The sequence below is a fragment of the Syzygium oleosum genome, unplaced genomic scaffold (genome assembly GCF_021117445.2).
Source record: "Syzygium oleosum isolate NSW1041296 unplaced genomic scaffold, Sole_v2.1 Sole_v2.03, whole genome shotgun sequence".
Lineage (NCBI taxonomy): Eukaryota > Viridiplantae > Streptophyta > Magnoliopsida > Myrtales > Myrtaceae > Syzygium > Syzygium oleosum.
Genome location: NW_026607487.1, coordinates 3,286,243 through 3,294,650, shown reverse-complemented (window position 1 = coordinate 3,294,650; position 8,408 = coordinate 3,286,243). Strand labels below are relative to the sequence as shown.

Below are 8,408 nucleotides of genomic sequence, written 5' to 3'. Positions count from 1 at the left end.
ACCATCGAATTGACTGGAGAACATGTCAGAGCCAGCAATTGAAATGGCGGTGCGGCATCAATCATCATTTGGAGTTTTGGAATGAAGGAGCTTCCTATGTCCAGCTAAAGTTCCCAAGAAGTGACTAATCTTCAAGGGGACTCGAGGTAAAGTTGGCACGGATTATCAGGGCAACTCTAATCTAATAAACTATATCAAGCACGTGCTAAAAATTGGAATAGGTTCGCTGAAAGTCTTAAAATTTGTCACAAAAGTGCAATCGAATTCTAAACTCTCAAAAAGTGCAATCAAATAAAGGACTTAATTGGACTAATTTGACAAGTTTTAGGATTCGATTGTATTTTCCTGATAAGTTTTATGACTTGATTGCACTTTTTGAGAATTTTAGGAATCAGTTGCACTTTCGTGATAAGTTTTAGGACTTCCAGTACACTTATTTCTTAAAAATTAGCAAACTCGTTCAATTATAATTTTTTCATGTGATTTCTGCGTAGCGATCGATTATGTCTGCTGTGTTATCTGTACAATAAGTCGAAGCTAGAAACCACTTAATAAAGCCTTAAGCTTAGATGCGATGCCGATAGAAGTAAAGTGAAGAAAACAAACTCAACTTTGAATCTAAAGAGTAGACACATTGATAATGACAAGATTCAACAACTATCTACAATTACAATCAAAGCACCCGTCAAACCAAAGTTTGTAATCTCGTATAAGTGTCGTTCTCTAGCAATTGACTTTTTCGAGCGATCATTCCAAATTCAAATCTTAGAATATCACTTACAATTTTGGCTTAAAGAAAGGAATTTGACCCCATTCAATGCAATCACAAATTTTTTTTTCTCTAATCTCGAAAATAAACTTTTTTTCTTTACCTATTTTGCTTTTAGGTGATAATTTAGAAATTGGGGTCATGTTATTTGCTGTTTTAAAATTCATTTAGTTAGATTTTAGATGTTATCTTATCATTTAGTAGATGTTACTTACTTTTTATTAGTCGTCCGATTAAGAAACGGGCTAATCCCTTAAAAGAACCCAACTTTTAGGTCAAATTCCAATTATGCCCCAAACTCTCTTTTTTTTGTCTCAAAATAAATCTCGAACTTTCACTCTAGTCCCAAAGCTCCCCGCACGTCCAAAAGTCGACACTGGTTTCTTCAAAATCATCGACGTCAAGAGATTGTTGTTATCCCTTACGAAAGTGAGGGTGTCGATGAAGACTTATGTTTCGATAATGAACCTCTAACTTGCCCTGATATTGATAATTTTCAAGGAACTAATAGCGATCTTTGTAAACATGGGTAGATTTAAGATTAGCTCGAGACAAAATTGAGATCAGACCTAAAGCTGATGATTTTTTAGGGGAATTAGGCCATTAAGAAATCGATCGTGGATAACGCGTTTCAAAAATTTGGGATAAGTCCACTAATTTATCTCTATTCAATTTAAAAAACTGATTTTTAATTTTTTTAAACTGGAGTTGAAATTCACTTGAGATCAAGCACCGATAATTAAAGGAAAAAAGAAAAAGGAATTATCGACCTTTCCGGGAATTTCCAGAAGAGTGCCAAAGTATAAAAAGAAGAAGAAGAAGAAGAAGGTGACGTCATAAATGCACGTCACGATCGCTTTTATTCTTATGCGATAAGGAAAAGCAACGCGGAATGTAGGGGTGTCAACGGGTCGGGTTGGGTCGGGTTTTCATGATACCCGACCCGACCCGACCCGAAACAATGCATATGTTTGCTTGGCCCGACCCGAAACAAGACCTGAACATGATATAGCTGTGCGATCGGGTTGGGTCGTGTTCGGGTCGGGTTCGGGTCGGGTTCGTGTTTTAGATTTTTGCTTGACCACCTACATCTTCTCTTAAGAAGGACACCCTAAAAACAGAACTTGGGTTGTCTTGTTTGCCTGTTCAAACAAAGAAGTACAGAAGTAGATGATGACAAGATCATGCACTCTCGCATCTACCCATGCCCAATAGAGAAAAAATGACAAACCAGTGATCTCAAGGGAAAATGTCTCTAATGTCCAGTCAAATAACTATTCAAACATTTCATTTGAATTCAATTGGATGTTTCAACATTGTCCTAAGATTTGAAATCAGAAAAGAATTAGTCAGACGACAGAAACTGCTACAGCAGTTAGGATTAGTCTGATCGGTATAATTTGTGAAGCATTCTGTATAGATCAGCTCAAGTAAATGAACAACTTCACAATGATTTGAGAATCCCATTCCATTCAAACTGAACAGTGAGCAACTGGGTTTCGGAATCCGGCTGCAAGTGCAATGACGAGAGAAATTAGTAGTCCACATCTACTAATTTGTATGGGTTTCGGGTTTCGGAGTCCGCCAGTTGCCTTCGTGTCGCAGTCCGCCAGTTGCCTTCGTGTCGCACTACTCGATCGCTAGTTGCCGATCCGGAGCTTTGGAAGAAGATGATAGGGTTTCCGGCGCGCTTGGAACAAGAAGGACAAATGGCTCTTGTTTGTTTCGGGCGGGCTTGTTTCGGGCGGGCTCGGATAGATTCAAAACAAGTTTAAGCCTTATTTTTACTGTTACCCAAATAAGTTAAGGCCAATCTGACCCAATATGAAAATTTCCTGTTTGGATCGGGTCGGTTTGGGTCGGGTCATGTTTGAGCGGGAACTTTTGACACCCCTAGCGGAATGTACGCGCATCCAACCCGGACCCCCCGCACTTTCTCACTTCATCTTTTCATTTCCATCGCTCCTTTTTCTTTTCTTCTTTTCGTTTTCTTTTCTAACTTTTGCGTCAAAATCAATTTAATCAGCGACAAAAAAAAGGGATATCCTGTTCAAGGAAATTACAAGATCTCGACACTTTCGATATCCGCACCCAACATTTCAAAACGAAGTCAAAAGCATCGAACGATCCTCCTCGTGCGTTTCGAGAAAAACTCGGGGCCGACCCACATGCCGAAACCATGTAAAATTTTTCCGGGATCACTGCCGACCGTCCCGAAAGTTTCAGCCTCCGGATCGATACACAGTTTTAAATATTTAAATATTCTAACATTCGAGAGTTTTTCTCAAGATGAAAGAAAATGGGAAGCGGGCGAAAATTCCAGCAAATCTTTTTTTTTTTTTTGTAATCTCTTCTCGTGAAATTGGCAGGCAGAAAATAGGGAAGCTTCGTCTTGTACGCGTAGAGATTGATCAGTTAAAGTACACGACGCGTATACGGCCCCCCTAAAAAAGGGGAAACTACAACAACGCATCAAGAAGATCTAAACAAGGAATGAAATATACGAAAGAATCCCCGAGATTCGCCCCCACCCTGTCCGACGTCGTTTCTTCAAAACCTCGAATATAAAAACGCCCTCGAAAGAAAATCTCTCTGTAAAATCGTCGGTTTCGTCGTCTTCATCATCTTCATCTTCATCTCCTCCGTCGTGGGCGGTGGTGGTTGTTGTTGATCTTTCAAAAGGTTTCGAGCAGCAGACATGGAGTGCAGGGCCCCCTGGAGAAGGTGACGGCGAGATCTCGGCCAAGGACCTCAAGGACGCACTCTCCATCACCTGTGACTAGGCCGTGATCTTAAAAAAGAGTTACGTTTTTTGGTCCAAGACATTTAAAGACTTCAAAATTTTCTTATTCTCCATTGGGAGTGGATATTGCTATTTACCCACCAGTGAATGACCAGCACATGGAGCTAAAGGTCTGGAAGGTTGTGACTCTGCTGAATCAACCTCGAACCCCGCCTCTACTCATGACCAAGCCCAGTTCCTCAAATCCAGAACCTGCATTCATTGCGTTATAGGAAACAAGATGTAAGGGAAGCTGTGGCTGTACACATCCAGGGTATTACACTCACGTCAGCTGGTTAGCTTGATAAGATAAAAGGAATCGGTAATACTGAAAGATTCTGGATGTACACTGTGAGAAAGCTTGAATGGGCAAAGCATGTATTGTTAGTAATCAACAGATACCGCTAGTCCCATCCTTTGACTATTAAGATCACCAGTAAACGTTTTAGCAAAAATTAGATTACCAGTAAATGAATAGAAAAAATCTATTTTCGAGTGCACATTATTTGCTTACATGAAGATCATTTAGGTATCGTCCATTGTGGTTTCCACCATATACGTACATCTTGTCTTGAATGATTGCTGCTCCATGCTGCAGATTGCATGACCATCAGGTTCAGTATAATTTATTTGTCCAAAAGAGATCACCATGTTTCACAGAGAGATGTTAACACCTCATAGCGTGCTCTTGGACGTTGACCAGATGTCGGAGGTACAATCCATTGATCGTAGACAGCAACTGATCCTAGACCATCAGAAGCAGCGTCTTTGTCCTGAGTTTCACTCAGGATTCCATTTTCAGTGGATGCAATTTTTGGCTCAGTAGTACAGACACCATTCTCAACCACCGGGTCCACTTTTTCAGTATGCTGTAAGGGATACACAACAAAACAAATCACGGGCCAATGCAGAGTCATTGGTTTGAAAGCAACAAATTAAAAAAGCTAGCCATGTCCATATGCCAATACAGGGATCTGATCCTGCTATCTCGAGTGGAGATTGTAAATTTGATTGCTGATAGGATCAGGGCATATGAGGTGGGCAACTGATGTAGAGTTTAATGTTGGCAATGACGTAAAAAAGAGACAATTGTGATGTAAGTGGCGGAGCAAGTGGTGATGCTGAAGCGTCAAATATATGCCTCAGATACTCTGCTGAAAGTTGTAAAATAGAAGGCATAGTGGGGGCAATACCATGGCCTTTCTAGTGCAACATCACTGATCTAGCCGCATAGACACCCAAATGCCAAACTATCTGGCTGTCTAAATCCCACATTAATGATACTTCAGTTAAAAGATGGTAGAAATATAAGCTATATGGGATACCGTATATTCTGAGTTCTACATCACTAATAACTGTCTCCATGCTCGAAAAACCAGCCTATTCTTTCTGTTTAAAGAAAAAAATCCTTCAATTTTGCTCGTCCACATTGTGCAACATGTACGTGAGAAGCTTATGGATCATGGAAGATTCATATGTCGGGATATAATAATGCGAAATTCAGAAAAGAAGGGTATACTGACATTCATTTCCACATTAACAACAGGTTCCAAAACAGGTTCAGAAACATAATTAGATGCTCTCGAGTACCAACCGGGATCTTCCTCCTACAATAACAGCAAATCAACAAACATTGGCTGTCAAGTCTTAAAAACACCTTACACGTTCAACATTAAAGACAACTATTACTTACTAACCTCCAATATTTTCACAAATAGTTGCATTGCCTCTGTAGACGCCATGTTTCCTAGGCCATTCCAACTGCATAAACATATTGCACTCATCAGAAACCATAGTTTAACTGATAATAAGTCGACACTCTGCAATCACTTATACACTAGAGCTATCAATTATCACAAGTAGTCCTTGTCCTTATCCTTCTCCACAAAATTGAAAGTGAAATTCTGTTCTAAACATATAGAACAAACATCTGGTCTGAACAACATGATATCATATATGAAATCTTATAATACGTGGGATAATATAAGAAAAGCATTTGAAGTTGTTTCCTTAATGATACACAGGAAAAGAGAAAAAACATGAATGCACATAAATATGGATCCAAATCAATTGCTTTCAGTTACAGCTCTAACGCTTTCAAGTTTGAGAAGCTTTCCAGCACATATGCATTGCAAACCAAAGCAAAAAAGTAAATAGAACTTTCTGGTACTATCCTGTACTACATGCACACTATTCAACTCAACCACAAATATAACTCTCAAAACATTAACTTGACCACTGCTTGATTCAACTCATGAAATTGAGAGGAATCGGTATCTCATATAATGAGGGCGATGGCAATAATAAGTCCAATCAAGTTAAAGTCGTGAATCTGGAAAAAAAACAAAGGTGAATAAGATGAGTTGGCATTAATACACGTTACAGCTCTTGCCTTACAGAAATAAATCATATGGAACGAGAGGAGTGGTCATGCTTGTATATGTGTCTAAGAGAGATAGACGGGCTGGGGTTGCAGCATAATACAAACCTAGTCCGTTTACTTTGCTCGACAGGGCTCCATCCTCTGGGTTTTGGTACCGTATAAGGTCCAATAGTTGCCTGTAACAGATGCATAATCAACAAAGTGTGACCTTGACAAGTTAGTTCTGGGCAAAGTATTATCAGGATGTACTGGCAGAAAAAAAAAAAGATGTAGAATATACAAGGGAGCACAAATTTGTGGTAAATGAAACAAATTCTAATTGGACAAATACATTATAGAGACTGTCACAGTTTCCTGCTCTGCTCACCCGAGGTACCAGAGGCTTAACAACAACTACAAGGCACTTCCTCCTTCAGAAATTCCAAACTTGTATAGATGAAGGAAATATAAAGGAAATATAAAGGCCAATTATTTCCAATTTAATCCTTACTGCTTTTACCTTGTTTTCAGGACAGATGGATCTCGACGAAATATGCCTCACGACTGGCCCACCTGGCCCACCTGGCCCACCTGGCTACAGTTCATTTCCCAGTGAGGCCGTTACACCATTACAACAGATGCATCAAAAGGCATTCGAATTAGCGTAAGCTTAGAAGTTCCAACCAAATGATCCAGAACACGTCACCACATACAAAACAGATTCGTCGAATGAACTGCTGCATTAGTTGGTTAACAATCAGCTAAGCAGACTTGCGGAGATCAACTTGAACACCGAATCATGCAAGAATCAAATCATCACAAATCGGAACATCTAGTCTCACAAACAACAACGACATCCCGCACCAACTGGCGAAGCCGCGGCACGATCTCAATTCAAACGAAAAATCTCACGATTCAAACGAAAACTCTGTTTACATACCCCAACCATCACCATTAGTGAGGCCGTGACACCATTACAAAAGATATCCACAGAATAAAGGGGAAAAGGCAGGAGGTAGGAACACAGCAAAGACCAAGAAAGAAACTCTGTTTACATATCCAAACCATCACCGAAGAAGTCCGATATCGCGTTACCCATCACCATCCCGCTGAGCAAACCCCCGCCAGCCCGGCCTGCCCCCGGCGGCTGCTGGTTTGCCGGCGGTTGGTACGGCGCCCCCTCGCGCACGGTGAACGACTCGCCGAACCTGTACGAGAACTCCAGGACGCCCCTGGTCCCCCCAGACTTCAGCCTCACGGCGTAGCTCATCGCCCTGGACTCCCCGTCGCCGCCTTGCTCGAGCAGCTCCTCGACGGGCACGTCGACCCAGCCGACGTCCTTGTCGCTTTTGAGGGTCCGCTCGGTCTTGATCTCGAGCTTGAGGGTGAGGAGGCCGGCGCGGGCCGCGGCCACGTCGACGGTGAAGGGGGGGAAGGCGTGGTCCCAGCGGGGGCTCGTGCCGCCGTCCCTGTGGGCGGGGGTGCGCTGCTCATTGTTGTGGCCCTCGTCGCCGGAGAGGGAGGCGACGACGTAGGGGTGCATCGTGAGGTAGCGTCTGACTGTCATGAGGCCACTGGCCGAGGTCATCGTCACATACAGGCGCCTGCACTCCATGTCGTCCACGGCCGCCGCGAAGAGCCTTCACCTTCGAAAGATCAGACAACAGCAACAACCGCCCACGACGGAGAAGATGAAGAAGATGAATGGCGCAGAACCCTCCACGGCGGTCGAGGGCGCATGTACATACGAGGTTCGATGAAACGACGTCGGAGAGGGAATTTTTTTTTGGTCAGATGGAGAGGGAATTGAATGCGGGTCGAGGGCGTATACGCTCAATGAAAGCATCGTATACTCTAACCGATCAATCCATACGCGTAGAAGGACGAAGACTTCCTATTTCTTGCGAACTTCACGAGAAGAAAAAAGACATTTATTTGCTAGAATTTTTCGCCGATTCGGTGAAAAACTCCCCGCGATATAATTTCTCTCGTCATTCTTTTACTTCCTTCGGGAAAATCCCAGATACGAGGAATGGAATATTTAAATATTAAATTTTGCATGTCAATCTGAGAATTGAAATTTTCGGGACGTAGGGCTCCATCTGGCGTTTTAGAGCATACTGTGGAGAACATAACCAAATGGACATATCTTGTTCTGACTCTATATATTTCATAGAGGCCTTCCCTTAATATACCTAGTTTCATTTTCCTTCCACAAATCGGATTGATCCATACTCCAGGGTAAACTGGATATTGCCTTCTGCCCTGCATGATTTTCTGTTAATGACCATTGGGATGATCAGTGCATGGTGACGTTTACTTTCTGATGTAATGTTGCAGTTAGCTTGTTTAAGTTCTTACTCTCTTTTTTTAATAAAATTACCTACTCTCTGGTTGACAGTGAGAGCATTTGATCTACAAACTAATACTTGGTCAATCTCGAAGACTTATGGGAAACCACCGATATGAATATCCTCTTTTCATCGCTCTCTCAT

At 41.9% G+C, this 8,408-nt stretch overlaps 2 protein-coding genes across 4 annotated transcripts; both read right to left on the bottom strand.

Annotated features, from left to right (window-relative positions):
* Positions 1-3,562: 3,562 nt before the first annotated feature.
* LOC115691886 (acyl-CoA-binding domain-containing protein 4-like) lies at positions 3,563-6,615 on the bottom strand. Of its 3 annotated transcripts, XM_056309144.1 has the most exons (7): positions 6,266-6,615; positions 6,040-6,110; positions 5,249-5,312; positions 5,075-5,158; positions 4,226-4,420; positions 4,066-4,143; positions 3,563-3,810 (listed from the first exon to the last, which is right to left on the bottom strand). In XM_056309144.1, exons 3-7 carry the CDS (start codon positions 5,291-5,293, stop codon positions 3,709-3,711), a joined length of 504 nt encoding a protein of 167 aa, XP_056165119.1. In that variant the 5' UTR covers positions 5,294-5,312; positions 6,040-6,110; positions 6,266-6,615; the 3' UTR covers positions 3,563-3,708. The 3 variants fall into 3 exon arrangements, with proteins under 3 accessions (XP_056165119.1, XP_056165118.1, XP_030474482.1); XM_056309143.1 differs by having other exon boundaries at positions 6,040-6,615; XM_030618622.2 differs by having other exon boundaries at positions 3,568-3,764; positions 6,040-6,615.
* A 136-nt stretch (positions 6,616-6,751) lies between these two features.
* On the bottom strand, positions 6,752-8,108 carry LOC115691883 (protein SRC2 homolog). The gene has a single exon (XM_030618619.2). The coding sequence runs from the start codon at positions 7,526-7,528 to the stop codon at positions 6,965-6,967; it is 564 nt and encodes a 187-aa protein (XP_030474479.1). The 5' UTR covers positions 7,529-8,108; the 3' UTR covers positions 6,752-6,964.
* Positions 8,109-8,408: the final 300 nt, after the last annotated feature.

Bases quoted from the DNA above. Each gene is read 5' to 3' on its own strand.
- LOC115691886 (XM_056309143.1), bottom strand. From the start codon at position 6,125: ATGCATCTGTTACAGGCAACTATTGGACCTTATACGGTACCAAAACCC. The intron at 5,313-6,039 runs GTTTGTATTATG...ATGTTTATGCAG, and splicing joins GAGCAAAGTAAACGGACTAG to TTGGAATGGCCTAGGAAACA. The intron at 4,144-4,225 runs GTGTTAACATCT...TGCAATCTGCAG, and splicing joins GTCCAAGAGCACGCTATGAG to CATGGAGCAGCAATCATTCA.
- LOC115691883 (XM_030618619.2), bottom strand. From the start codon at position 7,528: ATGGAGTGCAGGCGCCTGTATGTGACGATGACCTCGGCCAGTGGCCTC.